At 39.9% G+C, this 14,662-nt stretch overlaps 1 protein-coding gene across 3 annotated transcripts in view; it reads right to left on the minus strand.

Moving 5' to 3' along the window:
- TBC1D19 (TBC1 domain family member 19) overlaps positions 1 to 14,662 on the minus strand; it is a 115,154-nt gene that overhangs the window by 37,089 nt on the left and 63,403 nt on the right. For all 3 annotated transcript variants that reach the window (XM_070398346.1, XM_070398340.1, XM_070398356.1), the window contains one exon: positions 11,031 to 11,093. In XM_070398346.1, the coding sequence (XP_070254447.1) occupies positions 11,031 to 11,093 (63 nt within the window). The remainder of the gene's footprint in view (positions 1 to 11,030; positions 11,094 to 14,662) is intronic.

Consider the following 14,662-nt stretch of genomic DNA (forward strand, 5'->3'; position numbering starts at 1 on the left):
ATTTCTAGTAAACTGCCTGATAAGAGTTAAAAAAAAAAGAACCTGAGAACCTGTATCTCCATGGTTCTAATAAGTTGTTATTTTTCCTCTTACTCTAAACAAGTATACATCAGTTCTTAACGGAATTTGTATTTGTAACATTATATTCTTTTTCTTAAAGAGAGCCCACCAAATTGTATAAGCTTTAGGTCCCCAAAATGTTGACTTTTCCTCTGGTGACCAATAAAGTAAGAGAGAAAACAAAGAGTGTGGTGTCTTGAAAGCCAAGTGAAGCAAGGGCAAAACTGGATCAAATTCTACTGAGAGATTAATTAAGATGAGGATTGAGCATTGGTCATTAGATAAATGGTAGGACACCATATGCAATGTTCAGTACCTTATTATTTTTTAACAATGTATTTTAGCAATCTTTTAATACCAGTATCTCTATCAGTGATGGTGAACCTATGACACGCGTGTCAGAGGTGACAGGAGAACTCATTTTTTTGGTTGATTTTTCTTTGTTAAATGGCATTTAAATATATAAAATAAATATCAAAAATATAAATCTTTGTTTTACTATGGTTGCAAATATCAAAAAATTTCTATATGTGACACAGCACCAGAGTTAAGTTAGGGTTTTTCAAAATGCTGGCACGCTGAGCTCAAAAGGTTCGCCATCACTGATTTATACTAATAAAAGGGTAATATTCTAATTAGACCAGGTCAACTGGACATCTTCTGGATGTCCGACTTCCTTCCGGACAAAGCCACAGTGGAGGGGGCTGAGGCAGAGGCGGTTAGGGGCGAGATCAGGCCAGCACGGGGGAGCAAGCATTTAGAGGGCGATCAGTCCAGCAGGGGAGGGCAGTTGGGGGCGATCAGGCTGGCAGGGGAGCAGTTAGGCAGTGATCAGGCAGGCAGGTAGAGGCATGATTGGGCCTAAACTGGCAGTAGGATAGCCCCCGAGGGGTCCCAGATTGGAGAGGGCACAGGCCTGGCTGAGGGACACTCCCCCCATGCATGAATTTCGTACACCAGGCCTCTAGTCTACACTAATAAAAGAGAAACATGGTAATTAGCATACGACCGCTACCCTTTTCATTGGCTAATCAGTGAGTATATGCAAATTAACTGTCAGCCAAGATGGCGGCCAGCAGCCAGGCACTAAAGCGAGCATGAGGCTTGCTTGCTGCAGACTCCAACGTTCCCCGCCTCACTTGCCGGCCTCTCAGCTGCAAGTCTAAGCAACTATGTACTATGTTGCAAATAAGAAGCTAAACAAAACACCAGAAACCAGCCGGACTGAAATCCAGCCGGACCAAAAACATTGTATCGATGTTTTCAGCAGCGAGGCCTCAGAGCTAAAGCTGGCCCAGAATAAAAAAAAAAAAAAGGAAAGAAAACAAGGAGCGGTTGGAAGCTTTAGTCACTCGCCAGCCGGAAAACAGCCCTCAGCCCCTCACCCAGACTGGCCAGGCACCCCAGTGGGGACCCCCACCCTGATCCAGGACACCCTTCAGGGCAAACCAGCCAGCCCCCACCCATGCACCAGGCCTCTATCCTATATAGTAAAAGGGTAATATGCCTCCCAGCACCAGGATCAGTGGAGCAGCGAGGCTCCCGGCACCGGGATCAGCGTGACAGGGGGCAGCGCCCAAACCCCCTGATCGCCCTGCGGCTCTGTGTGTGACAGGGGGCAGGGCCACAACCTCCCTATCCACCCTGCTCTGTTCGTGACAGGGGAAGGCATCCCAACCCCCTGATCAGCCCTGCTCTGTGCCTGATAGGGGGGAGCTCCCCAACCCCCTGATCGGCCCTGCTCTGTGTGTGACAGGGTAGAGCCATAACCTCTCCATCAGCCCTGCACCGAGTGTGACAGTGGTGGCGCCCCAACCCCCTGATCGGCCCTGCTCTGTGGGTGAGAGAGGGTGGCACCCCAACTCCCCTCCACGGGCCTTGCTCTGTGTGTGACAGGGTAGAGCCATAACCTCCCCATTGGCCCTGCCCTGAGTGTGACAGGGTGCAGCGCCCCAACCCCCTGATCCGCCCTGCTCTGTGTGTGACAGGGTACGGAGCCCCAATCCCCCTGATGGGCCCTGCTCTGTGAGTGACAGGGGGCAGCGCCCCTACTCCCTGATGGGCCCTGTTCTGTGACAGGGGGCAGCGCCCCAACCCCCTGATTGGCCCTGTTCTGTGAGTGACAGGGGGCAGCGCCCCAACCCCCTGATTGGCCCTGCTCTGTGCGTGACAGGGGGTGGCGCCGCAACCTCCCCATCGACCCTGCCTTGAGTGTGACGGGGGCGGTGCCCCAACCCCCCAATTGGCCCTACCCTGAGCGTGACTGAGGGTGGCATCGCAACCTCCTGATCCGCCCTGCTCTGTGCATGACGGGGCGGCGCCCCAACTCCCCAATTGGCCCTGCTCTGAGCCTGACCAGGGGCTGCACTTAGGGATTGGGCCTGCCCTCTGCCACCCGGGAGCAGGCCTAAGCCAGCAGGTCGTTATCTCCTGAGGAGTCCCAGACTGCGAGAGGGCACAGGCCGGGCGGGGGACCTCCCTCCCCCCGCCCCCCGAGTGCACAAATTTTTGTGCACTGGGCCTCTAGTCTATATAATAAAAGCCTAAGTGACTGTTATGGCAGAATGACCAGAATGACCAGTCGCTATGATGCACACTGACCACCAGGGGGCAGACATTCAATGCAGGAGCTTCCCCCTGGTGGTCAGTGCGCTCCCACAGGGGGAGTGCCTTTCAGCAAGAAGCCAGGCTCACAGCTGGTGAGCACAGTGGCAGTGGCAGGAGCCTCTCCCACCTCCACAGCAGCACTAAGGAGCAGCAAGCAGGTAGGCGGTAAGGAGCGAGGGTGTTCCAGACTGCGACAGGGCACAGACCAGGCTGAGGGACCCCTCCCCCCAGTGTACGAATTCTGTGCACCAGGCCTCTAGTATACTAATATACTACTGCTTCATATAGAGCGGCTTCATTTTAAGGGCTGTATCGTATTTCATAATTTATTTAATAGGTTAGTCCCCTCAAAGTGAACATTTTAATGATTTCAACTTTATGCTATTTCTGACAATGCCAAAAAGTGAGCCTTTTACTGTGTCATTTCACACATATATGAATATCTCTGTAGGACAAATATATAGAAATAGAATAGCCAAGTCAATGGGTATATGCATTGAAAATGTGATGAATATTTGGCTAATCAACTAAATTCTTTATTATCTTCTACCCAATATTTCTTTATGTTTACAGTGGAAAGGGGGCTATTGAGTGAGCTGTCTCTTATGTTTCCTGGCTCTTTATTTTCCATTATATATTCTATATGATTATTGCTCATATTTAAAATAGTAAGTTATTTTAATATTTTATTTGGTAAACAGGCATTTAACTGAATTATCTTATTAGTTCTAATGGTTTTCAGTTAATTTCCTTGAATTTTTATAGATCTATACTTGATAATTTCTGATATCTATAACTCTGATTTATTTTTCTCCTTCATTAGTGAGAAATTAAGAAATGACTCATGTTCTTTTTGTGCTTTAGTGGGAATATCTGTAGTATTCCTACATTAAGTAACATTAAGTTACATTAAGATAGCAAATATTGGTTTTGTATAAATATTATTTATATGTCAAGAAAATATACTTCCATTCTAGTGTATAGAGTTAGTAAAAAAAAGGATGCTAGGTTGCATACAATGTGAATATACTCAGCACTACTAAACTGTATACTTACAAATGGTTAACATAGTAAACTTTATAGTGTTTTTTACCACAGTTCTAAAAAGTAGATGCTATCAAATACAGTCTCAAATATGTTTGGGGCATCTATTGACATAATCATATCATTTTAAAACAGATATAATTGACATATAATAGATTAGTTTCAAGTGTACAATATAATGATTTGATACTTGTATATATTGTGAGATGATCATATCATTTTTATTTTTAGACCTTTAAATGTGATGAATATTTGCCAATAATTTAGTAAAATAAAATCATTAGGCTCTAAAATATTCTATATCTATAAAATGTTATCAAGCCAGTAAATAATAATATTCTCTTCTCTTGAGAAACTTCCCTGTATCACCATGGTAGGTAGAATAATGCCCCCCTCTCTCCCCAGCCAAGATATACATCTGAATCCCTGGAACCTGAGGACATTGTACCTTACATGACAAAAGGAGTTTTGCAGAGGTGATTAAATTGAAGTTAATTAGTTCATAAGATTATCCTGAATTTCTTGCTAGGCCCAATGTAATAACAAGGATCCTTATCAATAAAAGAGACAACAGGGCAGAGTCAGGGAGAGATTTGAAGATGCTGCCTGGCACTTCGAAGACGGAGGAAGGGGCTGCGAGCCAAGGATGCAGGTAAACTTCAGAAGCTGAAAAGGTAAGAGAAGGAATTCTCTTCCAGATCCTCTATAGCAGCGGTTCTCAACCTGTGGGTCGTGACTCCTTTGGGGGTCGACTGACCCTTTCACAGGGGTCACCTAAGACCATCAGAAAACACATATATAATTACATATTGTTTTTTTGATTAATCACTATGCTTTAATTATGTTCAATTTGTAACAATGAAATTGGGGGTCACCACAATATTAAAGGGTCTTATATTATAGGAACTATATTAAAGGGTCGTGGCATTAGGAAGGTTGAGAACCATTGCTCTATAGTAACACAGACCTGGCAACCCCTGGGTTAGCCCAGTGAAACTCAATGCAGACTTCTGACCTTCAGAACTACAAGAGAATATATTTATTTTGTGGTAATTTGTTATAGCAACAGTAAGTAACTAATATAATTAATACAACTAATAAAGTAATATGACTAGTACAGTAATAACTAATACAATTCAAGTAAAATAATGCAAAAGGAAAATTTACTTACAAATATCTTTCTACTGTTGCCTAGAGAGAAAACAATTCCTAAAGAAATGTTTGTATTAACTGTCCCTTAGCAGGCTGTTGAGAACACAGTAATGTTAGGAGAAATTCTGTGCTGAAATATATCCCTCTAGACTCCCTGTTGCCCTGGAGAAGACTAGATATCTGAGACTGCTCTACAGAGAATACTGGTGCCTGTAAGGTGATAATGCCAGAGGTGATATGTTAGACATTACATATTGAAATGTAAGCAAAGAGCTGCCAACTCTTATGAGGATGACAATTTCAATCAAATGAACTAGAAAATTTAACTTTGATTACTTACTAATAAATAAAAATTAAACTTTATGAGGATGAGGTTATACATGGTAATGATTTACTTTATTTAGAAGAGCTATAAGAAACTGGACATGTAAGTCCGAACTACGGTTGCGATAGCAGAATCATTTCTAAATTGTCCACATACAGCTGCAAACTATTTATTTGGGCTGATGGTTTTCTTTAGTCTCTTGAATATATATTTATGGTGAATGTTTCAGAGAATAAGTTATTCATGTAATAAAAGGCACGTAAGAAAGGATGGAGGCCAAATGGAGAGTCACTTTAATTTACAACTCCGAGACAAGTTTTTCATTGTAGTGCCCTTGTATTTTTATCCAAATTTGGAGAACTCCAAATGAGAAATTTTCAAGGATGACTTTTTTAAACACTCTGCCATAATTCACATTTTCATAAATTAAAGGGTACTGGGGCTTACGGGGCTTTGAAACTGAACAGACTCGGCCTGGCCTTGGCAGCTGTGTGAGCTTGGGCTCAGCCTTTGCTTCTCCATCTGTAAAATGGGAATAAAGTTACCTCACAGGGTGTGGTAAGAATTAGTGATAAAGTACGTGAAGTGTCTGGAACAGATCCTAATAAGCACTCTCTAAATGCCTGCTGAAAATAGTGCTGACAATCTCACTCGCAATGACTGGAAAATACTGGGAGAAAAATTAAAAAGAAAGGCTTTTATTTCTGCTCCAGTTTCGTGCTTAGGCGTGGACTCTCAGATATTTTTCTTATCACATTTTTATCAAGAAAAATACACTTGTAAAATTTTCCCCTTTTCTGTCTCCCTGACTTCCAAACTATACATCTTTCATGTATTTCTAATCTTAATCACTTAATTCCCAGTGGTAAGAATTAGTGATAAAGTACGTGAAGTGTCTGGAACAGATCCTAATAAGTTACCCTGTGAGGTAACTTTATTCCCATTTTACAGATGGAGAAGCAAAGGCTGAGCCCAAGCTCACACAGCTGCCAAGGCCAGGCCGAGTCTGTTCAGTTTCAAAGCCCCGTAAGCCCCAGTACCCTTTAATTTATGAAAATGTGAATTATGGCAGTGTTTAATTCCCAGATCACCATGCCTGGAGCTATCCAAAGCCTGAAAACTCATTCTTGATTCTTCCATCTCTCTCCACCTGCATATTTATCCAGACACCAAAATCCCCCTGGCACTGCTCTGCCTTTGATAGCTCCCTCCTTCTGTCTTTCCTTCCAACAGTATTTACTGAACACTTACTTTGTGGCAGCCACTGTTCTGCAAACTAAAAATACAGCCATGAGTAACAACAACAACAAAACCCCAAGTCCCTATCTTCATAGTGATTATGTTTTTATGAAGGGATACAGGATAAAAAGCACAATGTATTATATGTCATTTGGTGTTCAGTGCCATGGAGAAAAATAATGCAGACAAGAGGGATAATGCATGCACAAACACACACACACATATATATACTGGGAGAAGTTTGCTATATCAGTCAGGGACCTGAAACTGGCCAGGCAATCAGCTTAGGTTAAAAGAACAGCTCCCCAGGAGCAGATAGGTAAGCCTGGAGTTGAAGGGAGAGGTCCACAAAGAGATAGAAAAGTGAGAATTGTTGGTGTATAGGTGGTATTTAGAGCCATGAGAATAGATGAGATCACTAAGGGCAAGGACATAAAAATTGAAAGAGGTCCAAGGACTTATCCTTGGGGCACTCCAACGCAGGACAGGGAGGTAAGGAGAAGCCAGCAAAGGTGAATGAATCAGAAGGAAACCCAAAATCATGATGTCCTGGAAGCCACGTGAAGAAATCAAGGAGAATCAAGGAGAGGGTATGATTAATTGAATGACCAAATAGATAAAGTAAGGTCAGAAGTGGGGACGGACTATTGGATTCCGAAATATGAAGTCACTCATGACCTTTGGTAGAGCCATTGAGAAAAAAAAAAAGATAAGAGAAAAGGTTTGCTTTGGAGGGTTCAAGAGAGAATAGGAGGATGGAAATTGATACTGTAGAAAACAGTATCTACAGATCTAGAGAAAAGGTTTGCTTTGAAGGGTTCAAGAGAGAATAGGAGGATGGAAATTGATACTGTAGAAAACAGTATCTACAGATTTTTAAAAAGTCGTTGTGCTGAATAAGGAAAGAGAGGGTGGAACAGTAGTTGGAAAGGATATAGGATCAAGAAAAATTTTTGTTTCATTTTATCTCTCTTTGATTTTCAGATGGGAGGATTAATGGCCTAATTGTATACTGAGAGGAGAAATCTGAAGATAGGGAAATTGACAATGGAAAAACTATAATTGCACTGCCTATGAATACCAAGGGGAGATGAGTTTTGGAGTACAAATGCAGGGACTGGCTTTATCAAACATAAAAGCAAGGGCAGTGCCTCCATAATAATAGGGAAAGCTCAGTAGAGGGTGCAGACGCAGGTAGGTGGAGTACGTGCAGTGGTGGGAGTACATGTGGGTTCTTTGTTGAAAGCTTTTATTTTTTTCAGAACCAGACATTTCTTACAACATTTCTATTCTGAAGCCTAAACTGCACTATTCCCAGAATTTATTTCCCCTTTAACTGTGTTTGTATGGAACATTACAAATTACAGAGCTGTCAGACTAATTATCAAATTATAACTATGTATTTGCCTTTCCCCTCATTTTCCACTATAATGTGAGCTTAATCTTCTTATGCAGCACCTGATACAGTGTCTGTATCAAAACAGACACTCACTAATTGCTTGCATCTGGTTCTTTCTTAAACTCCATTCAATGGCATTAAAATATTTGTAACCAGGGCATACTCTAAATGTCAGTACTACTATTAAGCATATGCAACATAAGCCAAGTATATGATAGAGGATTTGTCATACAACAGAAAGAGTAAAGAAATTCTTCCCCATGAATATGTTACACACTTTTGACAAAAAGTTAACTTGCAGGTTGCCATGATGCCATTAAGTATGGAACCTGAAAATGATAGTCACACTACCCAATGTACTTCCATGGAATAAGGGGCATGTTCTATTTGAACACATTTTAAAACTCTCACATAATTTAGGGCTTTCAGCACCAGGAAGTATTTTTAAGAATTTCAAGCAAAATAAAAACTAACTGAAATTTGGAATGATAAAAAGTTGACTTATTACTCAAAACATTATTTCTATATGCCCTAGCTAGTTTGGCTCAGTGGATAGAGCGTCAGCCTGCAGGCTAACGGGTCATGGGTTTGATTGCAGTCAAGGGCATATATCTCAGTTGTAGGCTTGATCCCCAGCCCCGGTTGGGGCAAGTGTGGGAAGCAATCAATGAATTTTTCTCTCTCACATGGATGTTTCTCTCTCTCTATCTCTCCCCCTTCCTTCCACTCTCTCTAAAAATCAATGGAAAAATATCTTTGGGTGAGGATTAACAAAAATATATATAATTTGTATACTGTTCAGTGTTGTTACCTATAAAATTTAGGTAACTACCATGAGCCATTCAGAAACAGTATCTATATCCTTGTAACATAGGCCCAGATTTTCCTTAAAGAGGGATTGCTGAATTTTTCTCATCTGTATACAGACACGGCTATGCCACATGCCATCTAATTCTGTAATCTAGTCACAAACCTAATAAATGGGTTAGACCCAGAACATGACCAGAAACATTAAATTCACTCCATTATCACCAACTATTTTCCCACAGAGCACTTATGTTGCTAGGCAGTTCTGCCAAAGGAAAGCTTGTAATTAATGATAAAAAAAAAAAAAGGCTTTCTTTGGTCTTATCTCTCTCTCTCTCTCTCACACACACACACACACACACACACACACACACACACACAACAAATACATGCATACATGAAGAATTTTCCCCAGAGACAAACTGGAACTCAATTTTTGTAATAAAATATTGTTTTCAATGTGTACATTTTTATTATTTAAAATCAACTTCTCTCCAATAATTCAGATAAGTAATTAAAAGTTATGATCATGGAGTGTATTCTTAGTAACTACCCACAGGAGGAAAATTTAATTCTGCATAATTCCCAAAGACAGAGCTTAGATGATATAATTATCCTTTTACTTATGTTACAGGGATAAAGATCCACATTAAAGCTTATTTAGTGTCATTTCCAAAGTACTATAAGCAGCAAAGGCCATGAGATTTGTGACTGAAAAATTATATAACATTAAAATTAATACAATATAGATTAAAATATTGATAAAAATGAAAATAAAGTTAAATCACACTCCTATAGTATTTACTGTCTATGATATTAATTTCTTTACTATCCAAAGCTTGACATAGACACTTTCAAACAATTTTAAAACATTTTTAATGCCCATGTCTTGTCTCCTTAGCTAGAATAGAATGTAAACCCATAAAATGTGGTATATAAATACAATGGAATATTATTCAGCCATAAAAAAGGAGATTCTGCCATTTGTGACAACCTGAATGAATCTTGAGGGCATTATGCTAAGTTAAATAAGTCAGACAGAGAAAGAAAAATAATGTATGATATCACTTACATATGGCATCTTAAAAAAAAACAAAAAAGGCAAAGTCAGAGAGACAGAAAGTAGAGTGATGGTTACCAGAGATTGCAGGCTGGGGGAAATGAGGAGATATTGGTCAAAGGGTACAAAGTTAAAAGTTATACGATTAACAAATTCTGGAGATATAATGTATAGCATGATGATTATAGCTAATAACACTATTATATACATGAGTGTTGCTTAGAGAGATCTTAAATGTTTTTGCTGCAAAAAAGAAATGGTAATTATATGACAGATTGGAGGTTTAGCTAATGCTGTGATGATAATCATTTTGTAGTAAGTAAATGTATCGAACCAACATATTGTTCACCTTAAATTTACCCAGTGTTATATGTAATTATATCTCAATAAAGTTGGGGGGGGGCATGGAGAAAAAGAATTTTCCTTCAGCAACTATTTGCCTATCCTAGAAAACAATGTGTACAGAAAAAGCAAGATATATAGGATATCTGCTTGATGTTTTCCTTTATCAACTAGAGGCCCAGTGCATGAAATTCATGCATGTGGGGGGGGGGGGGGGAGGTGGTGTCCCTCAGCCCGGCCTGTGCCCTCTCCAATCTGGGACCCCTTGGGGGATGTCCGACTACTGGCAGTCGGACATCCCTCTCACAATCCAGGACTGTTGGCTCCTAACCGCTTGCCTGCCTGTCTGCCTGATTGCCTCTAACCACTTCTGCCTGCCTGCCTGATCGCCCCCAACTGCCACTCCCCTGCAGGCCTGGTCACCCCCAACTGCCCTCCCTGCTGGCCATCTTGTGGCGGCCATCTTGTGGCAGCCATTTTGTGATGACATCGCGCAAGGGCGTTGCATGAGGGTGTGATGCCACCTAGGCTTTTATTATATAGGATTTTTAGAATAAGTTGGTGTTCTAGCAAATTCTAAAAGTGACAAATGAGATTTGAAAAAAGATATCAGTAATGAGTTGTGGATTTTAATGTAGTTGATGTGTAGGGAGCCAGTCATTATACCTTTTGATGCTCAAATTGTTGCGTCTTTGGCCAGCAGAACCTGTTTCAGTTTCTATTATTATATAACAAACCACCCTAAAGTGTAACTGGTTAAAGTAACACACAAACAAAAAGACCACTCTGACTTCAGTGTACAAAATAGTTCTCCCATCTAATCCCACATAGAAACAAGAGCTAACCTTATCCCAAATTTAGAACATTTAATTTGAGATAAAATAAACATGGCTTGGATTTCAGGAGGATTCATTTAACAACAGAGATATCTCCCAAAGTATCTGAATTAGAGAACTTAAAACAAGAACATTATATATTTCAAATTTTCAACTTACCTGATATAAATAATCTTCAAATACAAAATAATAATCATCATTGCTTGCCGTCAACTTCACATCCTAAAATTAAAAGTAGAGACTGCTGAAAACAACCTAAATAAATATGTCTATAGTGCTAAGACATAAATGTAATATCTGGAAAGAATATTAAAATGACTTTACTACTTTATGTATGACTAGAGGCCTGGTGTACGAATTTGTGCACCAGTGGGGTCCCTCAGCCTGGCCTACAGGATCGGGCTGAAACCGGCTCTCCAACATCCCCTGAGGGGTCCCAGATTGCGAGAGGGTGCAGGCCAGGTCGAGGTACTCCAGTGGTACACGATCGCGGCCAGGGAGGGATGCGGGAGGGGAGCTGGCCAGTTGAGGAGGGACCGTGGGAGGGCTCCAGGGTGTGTTTGGCCCATCTCACTCAGTCCCGATTGGCCGGACTCCAGTAACAAGTCACCTACCAGTCAGACTATCTTCCCCCTGGTAGTCAGTGCATGTCATTGCAAGCAGTTGAGCAGCCTTAGCATATTATGCTTTGATTGGTTGAACTGACGACCAGACACTTAGCATATTAAGCTTTTATTATATAGGATTATAAACTTCTCCATTAAATTTTATCACTGCTCTAAATTTGCTTGACTAATATAGAATGTGATATATTATTTGACATTAAATTGCTGACACTTTTAAGGTTTCATTAGTAATTCCTTAGTATTTATTTCAATTCTATCTCCTTTTAACCCAATATTTAGGTATCTTAAATAGTGGAAAAATAGATGTAATCATAATATCCAAAAACAATCATAACAATCTGGCCCCAAATTACTGCTCCAATCTCACCCTCCACTGTTCAGGTCCACATTCTTGCCATACCCTCAATATACAAAAAATCTGCCATGCCTTTGCAATCATTCACTTGCAAGGCATCACTTATTACAAAAATCAAACAAGTAAGACAATGTTTATCTTTAAGAAGTCTACAACCTCATCAGCAAGAAAACATACAGAGTAGAAGAATGGGAACAATTACAAAGGAATACTGAAGAAATCCTTGATAATATTGGTCAGTTTACAAAATTCAAGTGAGCTGTTGAGAAAAGCAGCAAAAAGAGGAGGAAATGAGTATGGATGACGCTGGAAGTGGCTGAATGTGTGCTAGGTCTGGAAAAACTTAAAGACACCAATTGAGAGAGAAGAAAGTGTCTAGTCCGCTACATCAGAAGACAACACGGGCAGAGAGGGAGATCCATTCTCCACGGGGATGATATTGCCCCTCAGGGGGTGAGAATTGGTTCTGGGGGGCCAAAAATTTTACATATTACAATGGTTTGTGGACCTCCAAAGCTCATCCTTATCCAACGAAATCTTTTCTTTTGGTATTTAACTTTTACATTAGAGAAAAATTAGTTATCTTAGGGGGATAATAAAAAGGGAAAGGTTGGCAAACACTGCTATAAGCTGTCAGGTCATAGTAAGTGATGGGAAACTGTAGACGATGTGGATAAAACACACTTTTGTAAAAAAAATACAGTCCAGAGAGAAACATTTAGTAATTTAGCTTAGGGAGGGTTTGATGATGTTCTATATTTAATATTGCCTTGTTCCATTCATTCCTTTAACTACTAAAATAATTGACTTTATTTTCAGTTAAATTAAAAATGAGTCTTTGCCAATGGGAGCTGTAACGAAACTTCAAATAATCTTTTAAAATGCTCATTCCCTCAAGGAATGATTTTAATAACATTTGGAGTTGTTTCAACAAGATCAGCAGAGATCAACTAACACAAATAAGGACTAATCAGTGACAGATTTCTTCCTAAAAACACTCATGTTGTGGACAGTCAGGATTGATTCTGCCAAAACTTATATTCAATTCTTCAGACACAAATTGTTTACCTCTTTCTCACAGCAGATTTTATTTACTGATTCAAGCTGAAATTCATCCTGGCAGTAAAGGCAACTCTCCCTGATTTTCTGAACTCCTCTTGTGAGTCTGCTCTTATTTGAATAGGAAAGGGGTTGAAGGTCTTAGAGCCAAAAGATCTCTTGCACTGTTGCTAAAATAAATCGCCTGAGCACAATCATAACCTCAAAATTAACAGTGGTATCTCTGATCCAAATCTATGTAAAAACTGAGAACTGAGACTTTTCATCAAAAGACTCTCCCTCTTAACTCTGCTCATCTTTGCTCCCTGAGAGCCTAGTGGTTAAAAGTGTGGCCGAGAAGTCAATTTACCCAGATTCAAATCTTGGTTTTGCTACGTAATATGTAAATTTAAACAAGTTCCTTTACTCTCCCTTTACCTTGGTTCCCTCAGTTGTAAAATGCTAAAAATAATAGTACTTCCTGTTTTGTTATAACCCGTGCCACTATTGGCTGGTGAGTAAGGGAATGATGTCAGTATAATATGAAAATTGTGTTGGTCCATATGCAATTTTTCTTTCAAAAAGGGGAGCTAAAACAGCAGGAGTAGAATCACAGTCATGAAAGGATGCTCCCTATTACTGTATTTAAGAATGTTAAAGATGAATGACGGCACTGCGTGCTCCCTCTCCAGAAAGGCACACCCAGCCTTTGTTGCTTTACTTCCTCCCATGCCCACCTTAGCAGTAGCCCCTATAGCTCAGCCTACCACTTCAATCTACATTATTTCAGCATTTCTACTTTATTATTTTTGTACATTTTTAATAGCTCTTGCAGGAGCAGCCTGCCTGAACTATCCAATTCATCTCCCAAGCTACCAATTACTGCCCTTGTTAGTACTCTGGTTACAAACTGCAAAAGCTACCCAACCCTATTTTTCCCATAAGCTCTATTTTTTTAATGCATGATTTTGTAGAATGCAATTTTTCCCAAGAAAAAAATACATTTATAGCCTAAGTGCTGGTATCTGCTACTCTTAAGGTAGCTGTCAGAATCAAATGACAATCTATGTAAAGAGTTTGGAACACTCTATCGCACACAGTAAGCAGTCATTACTCATAGTTGTCATGTTCTCCCAGACAAATCTTCAGGTCCTCACTGTGTAATCTTCTCTCCCCCATTTCTGAGACCTGAAATAATATACCCTTCTCTTCTATCTTACAAGTTCTAAATTTAAAATCCAACTGTTTTAAATAGCCTAATTATTAATTCAGAGTTAGTCATACCCTCTATCATGCTTACAGCATCTACATCTCAACTTCTTATCAGATACCTGGAGACAAAAACTCAATGCATCCCTATTATAACACTTGAGATGTGCTTATCCATGTCTAGAAACTAAAAGAAATAAAAAATAAAAAATGACTTCAATACAAGATAATAAACAAGTAGATCCACAAGAATGAGATAAATAAGATAAAAATATCATAGTCTGATATTTCTTTCAGTTGTTTTTTAAGTTTGTGCCATAAACTTGAAATTTTAAGGATAAGAAATGGCTATCATTCTCTTAATAAAAAAAATGGGAGGACCAGGAAAGGCTCATGAGGACAGGTTCAAAAGGAAAGAAGATAGCATTGGATAGAGACTGTGAAATTTGAAGGTCAACCTTAATTTTATAAGTATAATGATCACTTAGAATTATTTTTCAAGGTTAATGTGTATCATTATACATAGTGCAGGCCCTGCATGTTAAAGACTCTCAAAAAAATTT

The sequence above is a fragment of the Myotis yumanensis genome, unplaced genomic scaffold (assembly GCF_028538775.1).
Source record: "Myotis yumanensis isolate MYYU_CA2020_CCGP unplaced genomic scaffold, mMyoYum1.0.hap1 SCAF_1, whole genome shotgun sequence".
Taxonomy (NCBI): domain Eukaryota; kingdom Metazoa; phylum Chordata; class Mammalia; order Chiroptera; family Vespertilionidae; genus Myotis; species Myotis yumanensis.